The sequence below is a fragment of the Haematobia irritans genome, unplaced genomic scaffold, assembly GCF_050003625.1.
Source record: "Haematobia irritans isolate KBUSLIRL unplaced genomic scaffold, ASM5000362v1 scaffold_35, whole genome shotgun sequence".
Taxonomy (NCBI): domain Eukaryota; kingdom Metazoa; phylum Arthropoda; class Insecta; order Diptera; family Muscidae; genus Haematobia; species Haematobia irritans.
Window position 1 is genome coordinate 5,201 of NW_027445794.1, and position 21,155 is coordinate 26,355.

At 36.6% G+C, this 21,155-nt stretch overlaps 1 protein-coding gene across 1 annotated transcript in view; it reads right to left on the bottom strand.

The window, feature by feature from the left end:
- Positions 1-6,031: 6,031 nt before the first annotated feature.
- Positions 6,032-21,155, bottom strand: part of LOC142242533 (uncharacterized) — a 29,407-nt gene continuing 14,283 nt past the window's right edge. Inside the window, exon 2 of the mRNA XM_075314112.1 lies at positions 6,032-9,825. Within this exon, the coding sequence (XP_075170227.1) occupies positions 6,032-9,825 (3,794 nt within the window). The remainder of the gene's footprint in view (positions 9,826-21,155) is intronic.

The following is a 21,155-nucleotide window of genomic DNA, read 5'->3' on the forward strand; positions in this document are numbered from 1 at the left end:
CTAAGAGAAGCAAATTTCATCCGATCCGGTTGAAATTCGGAACATGTTGTTAGTATATGGTCTCTAATAACCGTGCAAGAATTGGTCCATATCAGTCCATAACTAATCTACCAAAATTTTATTTCTATAGAAAATTTTGTCAACATTTTATTTCTATAGAAAATTTTGCTAAAATTTTATTTCTATAGAAAATTTTGTCAAAACTTTATTTCTATAGAAAATTTTGTCAAAATTTTGAATTATATACGTATTTAATCGGTCTTTTCAAACCCTCCTTCATAGGATGGGGGTATATTAACTTTGTTTAATTTAATATATACCACGTATGGACTTACTTACAATTTAGAAGACGGTGGTAGGAGGTTTTAAGATACCTTGCCATCGGCATGCGTTACCGCAATTTAAATAATTCATTGTGGATGGCAGTGTTTAGAAGAAGTTTCTACGCAATCCATGGTGGAGGGTACATAAGCTTCGGCCTGGCCGAACTTACGGTCGTATATACTTGTTAAATATTCAAATAGTAAAATTGGTTGGTAGATAAAAAAGAAGGCGAGCCATCTTCATCATTTTTATATTTATGAGATATTGTCCAAATCGTTGATGATCATTTATGGGGGACAAAAATTTAGGACCGAGTCCAACGAAATGAGTGAAATTATAAAATAAACCTTGGGCTGCCACAATAAAATCCTGTGTCACATTCTAGTCCAAATGTTCCGATTGCACCCTATGGTATGCCATGGAATATTTTTAAATTTTGAAGATAAGCTGTACTTCTTTTTTAATAGTGTAGAAATTAAAGGTGTTCTTGGAAATTTATTATACTGAAAAGTTTTCGATAGAAAAATCCCCACAAAAATATTCAAATTTATGGAATGTCACCACCAAAACTCTAAGTCCTCAACTTAAAACTTTCGTCCCCATCTACAAACAAGTAAGTAAAGTAGAAAGTCGGGCGGGCCCGACTATATCATACCCTAGACCACCCTTACTGAATTAGTAATCATAAGCATTTGTGGGGTAACATTGATATAGGTATGGGAGATAAACCGCAATTGCATATTTAAGAAAATTAAGGGCTACATGTCTATGGGTGCTTTGTGTCAATCTGACTATTGCTCATAGTCCATGTTGCCAGGGAAAATGTTCGGTTTACCCTACAAGGACAAAAAAGTTCCCTACTTTCCCATACATTCCCAAACAATTTTCCCTACTATATTTTTCGTTAAATTTAAAAAAAATTACAAAACAAATATGGTTCTAAGTACTTTATTATCTTAAAACATGAATATGCAACGTGTATAACTTAGAATATAAATTTGTATTACCACCACGGTTGCCACAGTTGGTAGAATTCTAACCAAATTAGTAATCTTTTTTGTTAAATCTCTATAAAAATAAAATTTTGGAAAAAGTTTCTATAAACAAATTTTTTGTGAGAAATTTTTCTATAGGAATAAAATTTTGACAATAAATTCTATAGAAATAAAATTTTGGGAAAAATTCCACAGAAATAAAATTTTGAGAAAATTTTTTATAGAAATAATATTTTGAAAAAAATTTCTATAGAAATACAATTTTGACAAAATGTTCTATAGAAATAAAATGTTGACAAAATTTTCTACAGGAATAAAGTTTATCACACATTGTTAAAGATCAAGCCTTGCCGGCTTCTAATTTCCTCCTCTAGAGCCACCAAAATGTAAAAATTATTACAAATTGTGTTGAGTGAAAATGTCCTACATTGTGGCCCTACGTCCCTACAAGACGCCAAATATTAGAAAAACCCTACATATAGGGAATTTACCCTGCTTCTAGCAACACTGGCTGTGTTGATATTGCACCTACGGAGTTAGTATGCCACTAATATTGAGCCCATTATTAAAAAAGAGAAAATCGCTCAATTAGTGTGGCTAATAAATCCAAATTTGTAAAAATCTAGCAATATTCTTATGTAAGAGTTACAAGTACGTATAAATATGATCGGCTAGTACATCAAAATGAAATTTGAGTAACATGGGTAATAAATAAGAGTACTATGGCAAAATTTGGGAAAATCGAGCGATACATATATATGGAAGCTAAATCTAAATCTGAACCAATTTGCATAATATTTTGCGGGTTTGATTAATACCACAAAAGGTTACCTTGTGCAAGATTTGAGTAAGATCAGTTAAGAAATGAGGCCTGTATGGTCAAACATAAGGTTATTATGGGCGAATTTTTCAAAATCGGGTGACACATATATGGGAGCTATAACTGCATCTGAACCGATTTCGATGAAATTTTGCACATATAGTTAGTACTATAGAGGAGTGTATCTAGCCAACTTTTAGTAAGATCGGTTGATAAATAAGGGTTTTATGGCCAAATTTAGAAAAATCGGGCGTTACATATATATGGGAGCTATAGCTAAATCTGAACCGATTTCGATGATTTTTTGCACATATAGTTAGTGCTATAGAAGATTATATTTAGCCAAATTTGAGTAAGATCGGTTGATAAATAAAGGTTTTGTAGCCAAATTTGGGAAAATCGGGCGATACATATATATGGGAGCTATAGCTAAATCTGAACCGATTTCGATGATTTTTTGCACATATAGTTAGTGCTATAGAAGATTATATTTAGCCAACTTTGAGTAAGATCGGTTGATAAATAAAGGTTTTGTGGCCAAATTTGGGAAAATCGGGCGATAAATATATATGAGAGCTATATCTAAATCTGAACCGATTTGGATGAAATTTTGCAGACTTGAAGGGCGATGAAAAAGATTACCTGTTGCCAAATTCAGTTGCCAACGATCCGTTTGAAAAACAGCGCAACGTGACCCCATTTGTCGAAATTCAATAGCGTTCGTCCTTGTGCCCAAAAAACACCCTGTACCAAATTTCATCAAAATCGGTTAGTAATTGCGACCGGAATCCTGTGAACAACAAATACATGGACAGACGGACGGACACCAAGCGCTAGATCGACTCAGGAGGTGATTCTGAGTCGATCGGTATATATTTTATGGGGTCTAAAATCAATATTTCTGGTAGGCACATTTTTTGGCCGATCAAACTTATTATACCATGACCACTATGTGGTTAGGGTATAAAAAATATCCCCAATTTGGGGAAAATTACCCCATACTGGCAATACTGTACATGTCGGATATTGTTCAATCTGAAGCCATTTTTATCCAATTTGCCAAAAGCGCATTTGCAGAAGTAAGAGGCTTAACTTAATCTTTACTGATTCTTAAATACAAATTTGGTTTAGCATAGAAGACGCATTTCTTTCATATAATCGTCTTTAAATTTGTTGACTTTTTGTAGTTTGGTTACAAAGTAGATAAGCAAACAAAAAAATGTTTTTCAATACTTTGTTTTAAAGATGTTTTTACTGGAAACTTGAAAAGCTGAAAAATCTAGTCAATTAAAACTTGTTTCCTAGAATCAAGTACGCAATCAATTATCCGCTTCATTTGCTCGGAATCAATACCAAAATCATTTGTATTATAAAGATAAAATCTTTGAAACTAGACATGAAATTGTGTAGAATATGTGGGTATTTTGGTCACATCGAAAGAAGTAAACTGGAAGAATGAACTAACTTTTTACCAGCAGTTCACGAAATTACACTTTCTTATAGATGAAACAATAAAAACAAGTAAGGAAAGTCTAAAGTAGGGCGGGTCCGACTATATTATACCCTGCACCACTTTACATCCACATTTTCGATACCATATAAATCCGTCAAATGCGTTGGGTGCTATATGGAGGTTTTTGTACATTTAAATCTGAAGCAATTGTTAGGGAACTTTGTTAAAGTGTATTTATGATTTATCGGTCGATAGCTATGTACACGCAGAGAAGAAACACGATTGTCACATATTTGAAGAGCAAAATAATATGATAGGAGCTATTTTTGCAGCGACCATGTAACATTTTCACCTGCAACCATGGTTCTAAGGTTAGGTTAGGTTAGGTGGCAGCCCGACGTATCAGGCTCACTTAGACTATTCAGTCCATTGTGATACCACATTGGTGAACTTCTCTCTTATTACTGAGTGCTGCCCGATTCCATGTTAAGCTCAATGACAAGGGACCTCCTTTTTATAGCCGAGTCCGAACGGCGTTCCACATTGCAGTGAAACCACTTAGAGAAGCTTTGAAATCCTCAGAAATGTCACCAGCATTACTGAGGTGGGATAATCCACCGCTGAAAAACTTTTTGGTGTTCGGTCGCAGCAGGAATCGAACCCACGACCTTGTGTATGCAAGGCGGGCATGCTGACCATTGCACCACGGTGGTGCAATGAAAAATATAATCGTCCTCATCTAAAATGTTATTATATTGATAAAAAGAATTTTGTTTGAATCAAGAAACAATGGTCACGATCTCTGTTAATGTGGGGGCTGAAGGATACTCAATTTGGGTGTAGAGAATAACTGAAGACCATTAGTCCTTCTGTAGAAATGTCGCCACAGCTTGAGTTCTCAATTGCTCAAGAGCAGGAAGAAATGCAAGACAGATATAGGCGGTTATGGTGGAATTAACCCCAAGTGGAAAAAAGAAGTCTTACCAGTTTCGTGGTTCAATCCAAAGAAAAGAGTTTATTATAATGTTACTTAAAACTAAGTTTGACAATTGATTTGACAGATAGCTAAACAAGTGCTTAACGAAAGTATAAATACGCCATCTGGATATCAGTTCATACTAATTACACAGAAAATAATTGCTACGTTAACATTTCGGCCCCCTTGATGGGTACCATCAAAATTACAGGAATGTTGTATTTAAGTAACTTCGAGATCTAATTCATTCTAGTCAGTTCCTTAGTAAGTTTGAGTGTATTTCAATTATTAGTATAGTCAAGTAAAAATATTTCAAATTATCAAAGTTTTTTCAATGTTATATATGAGGTATATTTGTGGAGATTGGATTTCGTTTATTGCCTAGGCAGAGCAGGTTCCAGATATCAACCACCCAAAGATAAAATTTTGCGCCATAGGAACGCCATCATGATTGGGCATAACCCCGCCAAGAATGATTTTTGGGTAGATGTCGGCGCCCAGAACCATTTGAATCGGGTTGCTTTCGTAGAATGTGGGATCAGCAAGCACAAGGTTTAAGAATTTATCCTTAAAGGTACTAGGCAGGGACTGGGATGGTGTTTTCAAAGAAATTCTATTATCGACCCGAACGCAGGCTGTGATTCGAGTGTGCCGATCGGTGTTCGCACGAATTACAATTTGGCACATGACAGTTTCGGCTACACAGCTAGTGGCGATGGCCAATTTGTTGACAATGGATTTAGATATCCGACTAACTGCAGAACCAGTATCAATAAGTACACGAATTTACTAATGCTGTTGGCAGAACAGTTACCGATTGTTGAGGAAGCACGTTAGATGAAGTGGGTACCACAGACACTGCAATCTCGCGATTGCTTCGGTCACGCTCGTGAAGTAGCGTGTGATGATTTCGTCGGCAGATATGACATCCGGATTTTGTAAAGCAACTGGATCTAGAATGCTGGTGTGCCAAACAGTTCCCACAATATTTGAATCGCTCAACTGCTTGCTTCCTTTGGGCAGTTGTCATGGAAAGAAATTTTTTACACATTCGTAAGGCATGAAAGTGATGACAAATACGACATTTGAAATTTATCTTCATTAGTGGTTGGTTTCGCCCAATGGTTGGGGTTCGATTTTTGACGATTCTTGGCATTCTGGAAATAAAGTATATGTATAGGGTATTAAAGACTAAAATTTTGTACCGATTCTTATTGAGTTGGAAGTAGAACTAGCTTTACGACAGGACGAGTGATAACACCCTTTTGTGTGTAAATATCTGCCACTCTAACACGGTTGTCCTTTCCCGGATGTAGTTTGATAACTCGCCCCAATCGCCATTCGTTGGGAGTCAAATTTTCATCACGAATAACGACTATAGAATCAATACGAATATTGTCTGTGGGATTCTTCCACTTATTCCTCTTATGGAGTTCTTTTAAGTACTCCATTTTCCAGCGTTGTCAGAAATTTTGATGTAACACTTTTACCCTCTGCCAACGATTAACTACTGATTCTGGATCATTGTCATAAGTGGGTTCCGGAGGGGCTAAAATTGGACCTCCAGTAAGGAAATGACCTGGCGTTAAGGGATTCAGATCAGCAGGGTCGTCGGATATTGTGGAAATTGGCCTGGAGTTCAAACAGGCTTCTATTTTTGACAACAGGGTGCAAAACTCTTCGAAAGTAAAGTTAAATGATCCAGAAACTTTTTTAAGATGGGTTTTAAAACTTTTCACCCCTGCCTCCCACAAGCCACCCATGTGGGGTGCCCCTGGAGGGATAAAATGCCATGATAACTGTTGAGGAGCGAACTGCGAAAGAAGAGAAGACTTAGATGATGAAAGGAAATCGTGGGCAATTTCTTTGGAGGCTCCAATGAAATTTGTCCCGTTGTCAGAATAGACATTTAAAGGACACCCCCTTCTCGAGACGAACCTTTGGAATGCTGCCAAGAAGGCAGCGGTGGAAAGGGAAGAAGTGGCCTCTAAGTGTATAGCTTTGGTTGCAAAGCAAATAAACACACACACATAACCTTTGTTTATTTTATACCCTCGGCCCGCGAAACTTCTAATTTCGAAGGGTCCTGCGAAGTCGATGCCTGTTGAATGGAATGGTCGACGAAGCGTTGTCCTTTCTGGAGGAAGTGCCGCCATGAGCTGTTGTTGAATTTTCTTCTTATGGAGAACGCACTTTTTACACTGGTGTATTGTGGACTTAACTAAATTTCTAAGTTTGGGTATCAAAAACTGAAGACGGACAAGATTAATTACTTGTTGGTTTCCACCATGAAGACATAAGTGGTGGACAAATTTTACTAGAAGACGACTGAATTGACAGTTGTAAGGCATGATGATGGGAAATCGTTCGTCATAACTGAGCGAAGGGGCAAATGCTAATCTACCGGATGCACGAATCACTCCATTGTCATCTAAAAATGGATTGAGATTAAGAATTGAAGATGACTTGGGAATATTCTCGTGTTTGGATAAGGCGTTGACTGTCTCTGGAAAGAAATTCTCTTGGGCCAGAACGATCAGTTTATTTCTCATACGAGAGAATTCTACGGATGTCAGACATGTGGACCTATATTTAAAATGTTCTCTATGTGTGGGATGTGTTCTCTGGTAGAACCGGAAGGCATAGCAAAGCACCTTAATTGCACGACTATAGCAGGAAAATCTTTCTAAAATATCCACTTTATCTGAACATACAGCGAGGTGGACCCTAACGCTCTTTTGTTCTAAGTTCGTTTCCTCAGGCTCATAGCCTTGACCAGGCCAAAGCTCAGGGGGCTGTTCCAGCCAAGGCGGTCCATGCCACCAAAGTTGGTTATCGAGCAAGTCTTGAGGGCAAACTCCTCGACTTGCTAAGTCCGCTGGATTGAATTTGGAAGCTACATGGGACCAGTTGTCGATTCCCACTTTGTTGGTAATTGTCGACACTCGGTTAGCAACGAATACTTTCCAATGGCACGCTGGCTTACGAAGCCAAGATAGAACAATGGAGGAGTCAGTCCACTTGTATATCTCGTAGTTATTACTTTTCTGTTCAACGTTTTTCAGAAGCCTAGCCTCATTTCGTAAAAATTGTCTCTCCGCAAGAGCCCTCGAGTCACCCAAAATTCTATATCCTTCTAAAAATTCTGGCCTAAATGGTAATGCGACTATATACCGACCATCTTCATCTCGAGTGGTCGTCTCAGTATATAATGCCTCGCAAAATGAGTCAGCTTGAGAAAGCATCGGTTGTTGAGGAACATCCTCCACCTCCCAAAAACGCCTTAGCTGTTTTTCTAAGGTGCATTCGGTAACAAATGAAACCATTGTGGAGAAGCTAGAAATTGTGGATTGAGATACAACAGGGCCGGTGATTATCCACCCAAACACAGTTTCCTGTGCAACTAAAGAACCACAAATGTTCTTCTTTACATTCTCAAGCAGAATATTGTTGAACAGGTCGGCACCAATTAACATATCAACGCGGCCAAATTGGTAGAACATAGGATCAGCCAATTGTATGCCAGGAAGTTGCTGTAGAATAGAAGAATTAATTGGGCTAGTTGGTAGATTGCCTGAGAGTTGCGGTACAACTAAGGCAGTAATGTTTAGCTCGACATCAGATTCAAAGCGTGGACAGACAGTCAAATTTACCAACTTTCTAGCGTTTGCTGAAGTAACACCATTGAGTCCGGATATTTCGGCTTCAACAGGCCGGAACGGAAGCTTTAGAAGTTGGAAGATTCTTTCCGATAAAAAGGTTTGAGACCCTGAATCAATTAATGCCCTGACTATATATCTCATGCCTAGATGAGTTATTTGCACCAGAGCTGTGCCTAAAAGGACGTTTTGAGAGTGGGAGGCAAAACAGGACTGGATTCTACCTTCAGAGGACAAAGGGAAGCCAGGAGGATCTATGGATGAAGTGGACTGTATTTGCGGGTCTTGTAGTTCCTCATTGACTTGACTATGAATAGTGGGGGTAGAATCTATACTAACGGGGGTCAAGGTATTGTTATGGAGCAGGGAGTTGTGTCGGCGATGACACGAGAAGCAGCTGTATGGGCTTTTACATTTTTTTACATTGTGACTTTTTGCGAAACAATTAATACACAAATTTAACCTTTTTATACACGACATCCGGTCGTTTACATTCATCTGAAGAAACTTGGGACACTTTCTGATAGGGTGTGATTCTCCGATACAAAGGTTACACGTTGGGTTGTTCTGTGACGATGACACCTTAGCAAGGTTACTATGAACCTTTCTTGTGGAAGAATTGTTCTGCTTTTTAGCATTACAATTGGAGTGGGGTAGATTTGGTGTGGAAACACCACTTATCTCGCTGATAGTTTCCAAAGTTTGATATCTGCTGGACAGAAACGAATCCAGCTCGGACCATTTTGAAACATCTTTTTTGTTCTTAATTGATTGCTCCCATAGCGACAAGGACGTTCGCGGAAGTTTTGACGAGCAAATATAAACAAAAATAGCATCCCATGTCGACACGTCAACATCGTATAGCTTTAGACATGAAATACAGCTGTTTATGTCTCTCTGAAGACCTTTTATGCCCTCACTCGACTCAGATGTAATAGTGGCTAGATTAAGGAGGACTCTGAGTTGGCTGTGAACGAGCATACGTTTGTTCTCAAATCTGTCGGTTAGATTTGCCCACGCAATATCAAACCCACTATTGGTCAAGGGACATTTCTTGACTATTTCATGGGCCTCCCCCTCAGTTTTCTTCCTCAAGTGGAACAATTTTTGGACCTTAGATAGAGATGAATTCTTGACATAAACAGCCGAGAACATGTCTCGGAAGGATGGCCATGATTGATAGTCCCCACGGAATGATTCTGTGTCACAAGCAGGCAGGTGAAAATTGGATGTTGGAACATTGTGTGGAGCAATGGATGGTAACCTGCCCCGCTCATGAATATTGGAATTTAGTTTGGATACGATGCGCACATATGTGTCATAAGAGGCGTGGTAGCGGGAGTTTATGCTATCCAGGTCAGTATTGCCTGTGGCAGAATCTGAATCTGAATCATCCTCCCTACCATCATCTGCCAATTTTGTCTCCTGTTTGTCAAAATGATCAACGCATTTCTCGTACAAAGATTTTATTGCGATCCATATTGCCTTCAATTCATCGCGATGAACTTCAAGAGCAAATATCGATGAATCTGTGATAACGGAATCAGTCAATTGTTGTTCAAAATTGATCAATTTATCATTGGCTCGAATAAATCGCTCTAAGGCAGACATGGCAATTAATTATTAAGAAAAGAACAAAAAGACTTGGGTTTTTTGAGAAAGGAGACCAAATGTGCGAATCTAGCCTATAGAGGCTATAGGTTTTTGGATTCTTTGGATTGTGTACCGTGCCAACAATGTGTAACATAAAATATGTCTATGACTGCTTATGAACAATAACCCAGATTATAAGTAATTGTATAGTTGCAGAGAAAACCACAAAAATTATAAATAAAAAGTCGGCAAATATTCAGGCTTGGTAAAAGGTTACAGATTTTTTTCTCTGGGTGTGTACTTCTATGGATGTAATGAGAGAAGCATATCCAATATGAACGTAAATTGTATTTGAGTTATAACGGTAAAAATTTCAGTAAAAAACAAGTATATACGGCCGTAAGTTCGGCCAGGCCGAAGCTTATGTACCCTCCATCATGGATTGCTTAGAAACTTCTTCTAAACACTGCCATCCACAATCGAATGACCTTAGTTGCGGTAACGCTTGCCGATGGCAAGGTATCTTAAAACCTCCTAACACCATCTTCTAAATTGTATGTAAGTCGATACGTGGTATATATTAAATCAAAAAAGATCGATCCAATACGTATATAATTCAGTTTGAAAAAGTAGAAATAAAATTTTAACAAAATTTTCGATAGAAATAAAATTTTCACAAAATTTTCTATAGAAATAAAAATTTTGACAAAATTTTCTATAGAAAGAAAATTTTGACAAAAATTTCTACAGAAATAAAATTTTAAAAAAATTTTCTATAGAAATAAAATCTTGGTAGATTATTTTTGGCTCGAGTGGCAACCATGATTATGAACCGAATAAAATTTGAACAAAATTTTCTATAGAAATAAAATTTTGACAAAATTTGTTATAGAAATAAAATTCTGACAATGATGAAAATTTTATTATGAACCGAATAAAATTTTAACAAAATTTTCTCTAGAAATAAAATTTTGACAAAATTTTCTATAGAAATAAAAATTTGGTAGATTATTTTTGGCTCTAGTGGCAACCATGATTATGAACCGATATGGACCAATTTTTGTGTCATTGGACCAATTTTGGTATGGTTGTTAGCGACCATATACTAACACCACGTTCCTAATTTGAACCGGATCGGATGAATTTTGCTCCTCCAAGAGGCTCCGGAGGTCAAATCTGGAGAACGTTTTATATGGGGGCTATATATAATTATGGACCGATATGGACCAATTCTGCCACGGTTGTTAAAGATCATATACTAACACCATGTTCCAAATTACAACCGGATTGGATGAAATTTGCTTCTGTTGGAGACATCGCAAGCCAAATCTGGGGATCGGTTTATATGGGGCTATATATAATTATGAACCGATGTGGACCAATTTTTGCATGGTTGTTAGAGACCATATACCAATATAATGTACCAAATTTCAGGCGGATCGGATGAAATTTGCTTCTCTTTGAGGCTCCGCAACCCAAATCTGGGGATCGGTTTATATGGGCGCTATATATAATTATGGACCGATGTGGACCAATTTTTGCATGGTTGTTAGAGACCATATACCAACATCATGTACCAAATTTCAGCCGGATCGGATGAAATTTGCTTCTCTTTGAGGCTCCGCTAGCCAAATCTGAGATCGGTTTATATGGGGGCTATATATAATTATGGACCGATGTGGACCAATTTTTGCATGATTGTTAGAGACCATATACCAACACCATGTACCAAATTTCAGCCGGATCGGATGAAATATGCTTCTCTTAGAGGCTCCACAAGCCAAATCTAGGGATCGGTTTATATGGGGGCTATATATAATTAAGGACCGATATGGACCAATTTTTGCATGGTTGTTAGAGACCATATACCAACATCATGTACCAAATTTCAGCCGGATCGGATGAAATTTTCTTCTCTTTGAGGCTCGGCAAGCCAAATCTGGGGATCGGTTTATATGGGGGCTATATATAATTATGGACCGATGTGAACCAATTTTTGCGCGGTTGTTAGAGACCATATACCAACACCATGTACCAAATTTCAACCGGATCGGATGAAATTTGCTCCTCTTTTAGGCTCCGCAACCCAAATCTGGGGATCGGTTTATATGGGGGCTATATATAATTATGGACCGATGTGGACCAATTTTTGCATGGTTGTTAGAGACCATATACCAACACCATATACCAAATTTCAGCCGGATCGGATGAAATATGCTTCCGTTAGAGGATCCACAAGCCAAATCTGAGGGTCCCTTTATATGGGGGCTATACGTAAAAGTGGACCGATATGGCCCATTTTCAATACCATCCGACCTACATCAATAACAACTACTTGTGCCAAGTTTCAAGTCGATAGCTTGTTTCGTTCGGAAGTTAGCGTGATTTCAACAGACGGACGGACGGACGGACGGACGGACGGACATGCTTAGATCGACTCAGAATTTCACCACGACCCAGAATATATATACTTTATGGGGTCTTAGAGCAATATTTCGATGTGTTACAAACGGAATGACAAAGTTAATATACCCCCATCCTATGATGGAGGGTATAAAAAGGAAGAACAAGAGTAATGAAAACTGAAGCTTATTGTTGATCAATAATTTATATTCATGTTGCAATCTCGTAGCGATAGAAATTCAGTATAGTGGTTAAACAGAAACAATTTTCAAATTATTTCCAGGACTTCGTATTTTTGTCTTCGAAGAAAATGGATGTAAAGAGCACAAACAAATAATGTTTATCACTTAGCATCTGCTGGAAGAATAGCAAAATGTTTTGAGTAGTCACCAGAAAATGGTTTAAGAAGAAGAAGAATTGAGGCGAATTCGCTCTCCGAGAGAGATGATATATCAACTTGAAAATTTTGGAATAACTGTAACGCATAAAGGAAAAAAGATAGACTTGTACATACCGAACTTTGGGGAGTTGAAGAGTGAGCGTATGGAGATATATCCAAATATATGTGTTCGTCACAGAATAGAGGTGACGTCATCAATAACATAATTTGTGGGTATACACATTTTCTGTTGTAACATATGTATCGATAACGATTTCAATATAAGATTTTCGCGGGAAAACGTGGTTTTGTTGCCGATGGGCTATTTTATTTCAAATGCATTACGTAACTCTTCTGAAATATTTCTTATGGATGACCTTCACAATGATAATACGAGGCCGCACTTGATATTAACACCTCTATAGAAACATGTGGCATACCTAATTCTTTATTTCGCTTTTTCTTTCTTTTTTTCTTCGGATTTTTCTAGAATATACGAATCACTTTTGTAAGATTTGACTTTGAATTCCAACACCCCTAAAGTTTAGGTGGTTTTTTGGACACTTAAGGGATTAGAGTAGTTGTTCTTTGGACTCTAAATATTTCACCACTCACGTTTGCTATTCAACAACCGCTATACACGAACGGGAAATTAAATTTTTAATATTTTACTGATTTTGTAAGCTATTCCGAATAGATTGTTGTGAAAATTTTCTTAACACAAGCACCACGAAATCAGTAAAAATATTCAACAACGTATGAATTTTATGCCGTTTGTTCTGTTTGCCCTTTCACTGCCGAGGGAGAGAATGTATCAACATACATACCGGCGAATAAAATGCAAACCTGGAACAGCGAAATTTACTGAGGCGATCCAAAGTGACGTGGAACAAATGATTTCTGCGGCCGATGTTTTATAACCGGTACCCAAATATCCTTTATCCGGTTCGTTAGGACCAAATGTTAATGTGGGGGCTGAAGGATACTCAATTTGGGTGTAGAGAATAACTGAAGACCATTAGTCCTTCTGTAGAAATATCGCCACAGCTTGAGTTCACAATTGCTCAAGAGCAGGAAGAAATGCAAGACAGATATAGGCGGTTATGGTGGAATTAACCCCAAGTGGAAAAAAGAAGTCTTACCAGTTTCGTGGTTCAATCCAAAGAAAAGAGTTTATTATAATGTTACTTAAAACTAAGTTTGACAATTGATTTGACAGATAGCTAAACAAGTGCTTAACGAAAGTATAAATACGCCATCTGGATATCAGTTCATACTAATTACACAGAAAATAATTGCTACGTTAACAATCTCAAATGTTATTGTAGTCATGAAAAATGTTTTTTCCAGTTAAAAAAATATGGTTCCAACCAAAATGTTTTGATCTTTATGAAAAAACTTTTTTTGTCGCCGAGAAAAGGACGCCACTTGAGAAAAAACACAAAATTAACTTTATTTATTTGTTTTTATTTATTTATAAACTAATTCATTATTTATTTGTATTTATAATGTCGTGCAAGCAAACATGCGCATCAGATGTACCAACACACACATCATGTATCTGCAAATAAAAATAAATTATACCATAACAAGTAAGGAAAGTCTAAAGTCGGGCGGGGCCGACTATATTATACCCTGCACCACTCTGTAGATCAAAATTTTCGATACCATATCACATTCGTCAAATGTGTTGGGGGCTATATATAAAGGATTGTCCCACATACATACATTTAAATATCACTCGATCTGGACAGAATTTGATAGACTTCTACAAAATCTATAGACTCAAAATTTAAGTGGGCTAATGCACTAGGGTGGAACACAATGTTAGTAAAAAAAATATGGGAACCATTTAAATCTGAAGCAATTTTAAGGAAACGTCGCAAAAGTTTATTTATGCTTTATCGCTCGATATATATGTATTACAAGTTTAGGAAAATTAGAGTCGTTTTTACAACTTTTGGCGATTTTACAAGGAAAATGTTGGTATTTTGACCATTTTTGTCGAAATCAGAAAAACATATATATGGGAGCTATATCTAAATCTGAACCGATTTCAACCAAATTTGGCACGCATAGCTACAATGCTAATTCTACTCCCTGTGTAAAATTTCAACTAAATCGGAGTTAAAAATTGGCCTCTACGGTCATATGAGTGTAAATCGGGCAAAAGCTATATATGGGAGATATATCTAAATCTGAACCGATTTCAACCAAATTTGGCACGCATAGCTATAATGCTAATTCTACTCTCTGTGCAAAATTTCAACTAAATCGGAGTTAAAAATTGGGCTCTGTGGTCATATGAGTGTAAATCGGGCGAAAGCTATATATGGGAGATATATCTAAATCTGAACCGATTTCAACCAAATTTGGCACGCATAGCTACAATGCTAATTATACTCCCTGTGCAAAATTTCAACTAAATCGGAGCAAAAAATTGGCCTCTGTGGTCATATGAGTGTAAATCGGGCGAAAGCTATATATGGAAGCTATATCTAAATCTGAACCGATTTCAACCAAATTTGGCACGAATAGCTACAATGCTAATTCTACTCCCTGTGCAAAATTTCACTTAAATCGGAGTAAAAGATTGGCCACTGTGGTCATATGAGTGTAAATCGGGTGAAAGCTATATATGGGAGCTACATCTAAATCTGAACCGATTTCAACCAAATTTGGCACGCATAGCTATAATGCTAATTCTACTCCCTGTGCAAAATTTCAACTAAATCGGAGTTAAAAATTGGCCTCTGTGGTCATGTGAGTGTAAATCGGGCGAAAGCTATATATGGGATATATATCTAAATCTGAACCGATTTCAAACAAACTTGGCACGCATAGTTACAATGCTAATTCTACTCCCTGTGCAAAATTGCAACTAAATCGGAGCAAACAATTGGCCTCTGTGGTCATATGAGTGTAAATCGGGCGAAAGCTATATATGGGAGCTATATCTAAATCTGAACCGATTTCAACCAAATTTGGCACGCATAGCTTCTATGCTAATTCTACTCCCTGTGCAAAATTTCAACTAAATCGGAGCAAAAAATTGGCCTCTGTGGTCATATGAGTGTAAATCGGGCGAACGATATATATGGGAGCTATATCTAAATCTGAACCGATTTCAATAAAATTTGGCACACTAGACTACACTACTAATTGAACTCCTAGTGCAAAATTTCAACCAAATTGGGGTAAAACTCTGGCTTCTGGGACCGTATTAGCCCATATCGGGCGAAAGATATATATGGGAGCTATATCTAAATCTGAACCGATTTCTTCCAAAATCAATAGGTATCTATTCTGCGCCAAAACACATACTTGTGCCAAATTTGAAGTCGATTGGACTAAAACTGCGACCTAGACTTTGATTACAAAAATGTGTTCACGGACAGACGGACAGACGGACAGACGGACAGACGGACATCGCTATATCGACTCAGGAGCCCACCCTGAGCATTTTTGCCAAAGACACCATGTGTCTATCTCGTCTCCTTCTGGGTGTTGCAAACATATGCACTAACTTATAATACCCTGTTCCACAGTGTGGAGCAGGGTATAAAAATGCAGAACAAAAACCAGATTAATTTTTCAATTACACTTTCCTTTTTTGTGTTCACCACCACGTGCCACTTCTGAATAAATAAATTAACACAAAATACAGTAAATCCGTATTCTCCGTCCATTGCAAGAAACAATCAACACACGACTGACGCGCAAAATGAAAATCGTGTGTACCTGCTCAATGTTTTTATAAAATTCTTTTCGCAAAAAAAGTAAAAAAAAAATTAAATGGTCACAAAAAAAATGTAAATCGTCTTTATGGCCATGTAATGGTTCTAGACATGTCTATACTTAACCTCTCAAAATACTTTTTTCCCTGTAAAAAGTAAAAAAATGAATGGTCAGGTACATGATTTTCCCAACCATTTAATGGTCTCAAATTCTATCATTCAAATGATAGAACATGTTTGCGGTATTTGAGAACCATTCAAATGCTTATTGCCACCATATATTTTTCTCCGCTCGAAAACTATTTTTACAAAGACAAAATACATGGTTTTCGTGGCAATTACATGCTCTGGATAAGCAAAAAATGGATGCGGCAACCATGTCCAAACATGGGTTTTCTGTTCGTGTATTAGAAGTATAGGAAAATTTAAGCCATTCATTCAAGTTTTCGAATTAGCAATGGCGATTTGACAAGGAAAATCTTGGTATTTTGGCCATTTTTGCCGAAATCAGAAAACATATATATGAGAGCTATATCTAAATGTGAACCGATTTCAACCAAATTTGGTATGCATAGTTACATTGTTATTTATACTCCCTGTGCAAAATTTCATATAAATCGGATTACAACTTTGACCTCTGTGGTCATATGATTGAAAATCGGGAGAAAGATATATATAGGAGCTATATATAAATCTGAACCGATTTCAGCCAAATTAGTCATACATAGCTACAAAACTCTGGCTTCTGGGGCATATCGGTCCAAAAAGTTATATATGGGAGCTATATCTAAATCCGATTTCAACCAACTTACACTGAAAAAAAGCATGCCCGGTTCCAAAGATTTTGTCTTTATTTTAACAATTTGGGTATTGATTCCCAGCCAAAGAAGCGGAGAATACAAGTAAGGATACTTTAAAGACGCAATTCTCTTTTAAATTTGGGTTTTGTGTACTTGTTTCTAGGAAGCAAATGTAAATTTTTCATTTTTTCAGACTTTTTTTGCCAGATGCTATCAAATTCCTCTAAAAACGAGTAAACGACAACTTTATTTTCCAAATTAAGACTCGACTTCCAGTAGAAATTATGCTATGTTTCAAGTAAGAAACGTCTTTAAAATAAGGTGTTGAAAAACATATACTATTATTTAACGAATTTTTGCTTCGTAGGCAAGATGCAAAAAGGAAACAAATTAAAAGACAATTTTATTAATTTTAAAGATTTTTTCTGAACTATTAAAGTCACGTTAACCTTAGACCAAAAATTTTATCTTTCATGTTATGATACACATTTTTAAGTAAAATCATTTAATTGGAAGAACAATATAACTTTATTGAAAAGTTTATTGACTTTTGGACAAGGAAAAAAACTTTATATTAGAGAAATGCGTCTTACATCCTAAGCAAAATTTGCATTCGTATTCTAAAGACATGAAATCTTTGACCTCACGACAATTTTTTTTAGTGTAGGCGCGATTAGCTAAAATATTAATTGTAATCCCTGTGCAAAATTTAAAGCAAATTGGGGAAAAAATATTGGCATCTGAGGCTATATAAGTACATATCGGGCGAGAGATATATGGGAGCTATATTTAAAACTGAACCGAGTTCTTCCAAAATCAATAGGGTTCTATTCTGACCCAAAAAAGGAACACGTGCCAAATTTGAAGGTGATTGGACTTATATTGCGACCTAGACTTTGATCACAAAAATGTGTTCACAGACAGACGGACATGGCTAGATCGACTCAGGGATCGGCCCTGAGCAATATTACCAAAGACACCACATGTCTTTCGCGTCCATTTCTGGGTGTTGCAAACATATGCACTAACTTATAATACCTTGTTCCAAAGAGCGGCGCAGGGTATAAAAAAAAAACAAGTATATACGGCCGTAAGTTCGGCCAGGCCGAAGCTTATGTACCCTCCATCATGGATTGCGTAAAAACTTCTTCTAAACACTGCCATCCACAATCGAATTACTTAAGTTGCGGTAACGCTTGCCGATGGCAAGGTATCTTAAAACCTCCTAACACCATCTTCTAAATTGTATGTAAGTCCATACGTGGTATATATTAAATCAAAAAAGATCGATCCAATACGTATATAATTCAGTTTGACAAAGTAGACATAAAATTTTGACAAAATTTTCTACAGAAATAAAATTTTAACAAAATTTTCTATAGAAATAAAATTTTCACAAAATTTTTTATAGAAATAAAAATCTTGACAAAATTTTCTATAGAAAGAAAATTTTGACAAAAATTTCTACAGAAATAAAATTTGAACAACATTTTCTATAGAAATAAACTTTTGACAAAATTTTCTATAGAAACAAAATTTTGACAATGATGAAAATTTTATTATGAACCGAATAAAATTTTAACAAAATTTTCTCTAGAAATAAAATTTTGACAAAATTTTCTATAGAAATAAAATTTTGGTAGATTATTTTTGGCTCTAGTGGCAACCATGATTATGAACCGATATGGACCAATTTTTGTGTGATTGGACCAATTTTGGTATGGTTGTTAGCGACCATATACTAACACCACGTTCCTAATTTGAACCGGATCGGATGAATTTTGCACCTCCAAGAGGCTCCGGAGGTCAAATCTGGAGAATGTTTTATATGGGGGCTATATCTAATTATGGACCGATATGGACCAATTCTGGCACGGTTGTTAAAGATCATATACTAACACCATGTTCCAAATTACAACCGGATTGGATGAAATTTGCTTCTCTTGGAGACTTCGCAAGCCAAATCTGGGGATCGGTTTATATGGGGGCTATATATAATTATGAACCGATGTGGACCAATTTTTGCATGGTTGTTAGAGACCATATACCAACACCATATACCAAATTTCAGCCGGATCGGATGCAATATGCTTCTGTTAGAGGCTCCACAAGCCAAATCTGGGGATCGGTTTATATGGGGGCTATATATAATTATGGACCAATGTGGACCAATTTTTGCATGATTGTTAGATACCGTATACCAACACCATGTACCAAATTTCAACCGGATCGGATGAAATATGCTTCTCTTAGAGGCTCCATTAGCCAAATCTGGGGATCGGTTTATATGGGGGCTATATATAATTATGGACCGATGGGAACCAATTTTTGCATGGTTGTTAGAGACCATATGCCAACACGATGTACCAAATTTCAGCCGGATCGGATGAAATTTGCTTCTCTTTTAGGCTCCGCAAGCCAAATCTGGGGATCGGTTTATATGGGGGCTATATATAATTATGGACCGATGTGAACCAATTTTTGCATGGTTGTTAGAGACCATATACCAACACCATATACCAAATTTCAGCCGGATCGGATGAAATATGCTTCTGTTAGAGGCTCCACAAGCCAAATCTGGGGATCGGTTTATATGGGGGCTATATATAATTATGGACCGATGTGGACCAATTTTTGCATGGTTGTTAGAGACCATATACCAACACCATATACCAAATTTCAGCCGGATCGGATGAAATATGCTTCTTTTAGAGGCTCCACAAACCAAATCTGAGGGTCCCTTTATATGGGGGCTATACGTAAAAGTGGACCTATATGACCCATTTTCAATACCATCCGACCTACATCGATAACAACTACTTGTGCCAAGTTTCAAGTCGATAGCTTGTTTCGTTCGGAAGTTAGCGTGATTTCAACAGACGGACGGACGGACATGCTTAGATCGACTCAGAAGTTCACCACGACCCAGAATATATATACTTTATGGGGTCTTACAGCAATATTTCGATGTGCTACAAACGGAACGACAAAGTTAATATACCCCCATCCTATGATGGAGGGTATAATAAAGAACGAAGTCATTTGCGGCAAATCATTCTTACTATTTTTGGGAATTATATGAACATTTTCTTTTGCCTTAGTTCATATTGAACTTATGTGTACGGTTATTGAACTTTATACCCACGATTAGTTCATAAAATATTAACCTACGGAAAATTTCGAAAAATATAATAAAATTTAAGTAACAAATAATTTTTTTGCAATAAAAATTTGATGTTAGTTTATCTACGGAATTCTTTTTCTGCATATGGGGTGCTTTATTTGAATGATAAGCGATTTTAACCAAATTTGGCACACATTACTAGATTAGGTTAGGTGTAGTGGCAGCCCAATATTTCACTTAGACTATTCAGTCCTTTATGATACCACAGTGCACTATGGGCGGAAATCACAAAACAGCGGCAAAAAGTCAAATTTTCAAAATGAAAAATTATTGGATGTTCCAATTGAAATTACTATAGAACATCTTGGAGAGTACAAATCTAAAGTTAATTTAAAACTTGGCAACCCTGTTCAGGAGAAAAAGGCTGCCAATGTTTGCCAAAATTTATGCAAGTTGCGTGTAATCAAGGAGAGCAAAAATTTAAAAATTTCGTGCTTATTTTTTTCGCAATAAAAGTGAATAAAGAAAACTTTTAAATGTAGATTCTAAGAGGAGGTTTAGTAGTTCAAAATATTGTAAACACTTTAAAAAATATTTTTATTTTTGAACTTGAATTTGTGGATTCAAAAGTGCTGTTTATATGTGAAAATTTTAGTACATACGTATATTTGCGAGGAATAAAACTAGAAATGTTAAACGATTGTTAATGAATATTGTTGATTATAATTGTTCGTGAGAAAGTATACTTTTACGTACGGTAAAGTTTGTCTGCCCAAATTTGCCCATACTAAAATAAATGTAAGGGTTTTATAGTCAAATTTGGGAAAATCGGGTGATACATATATATGGGAGATATATCTAAATCTGAACCGAATTTGATGAAATTTTACAC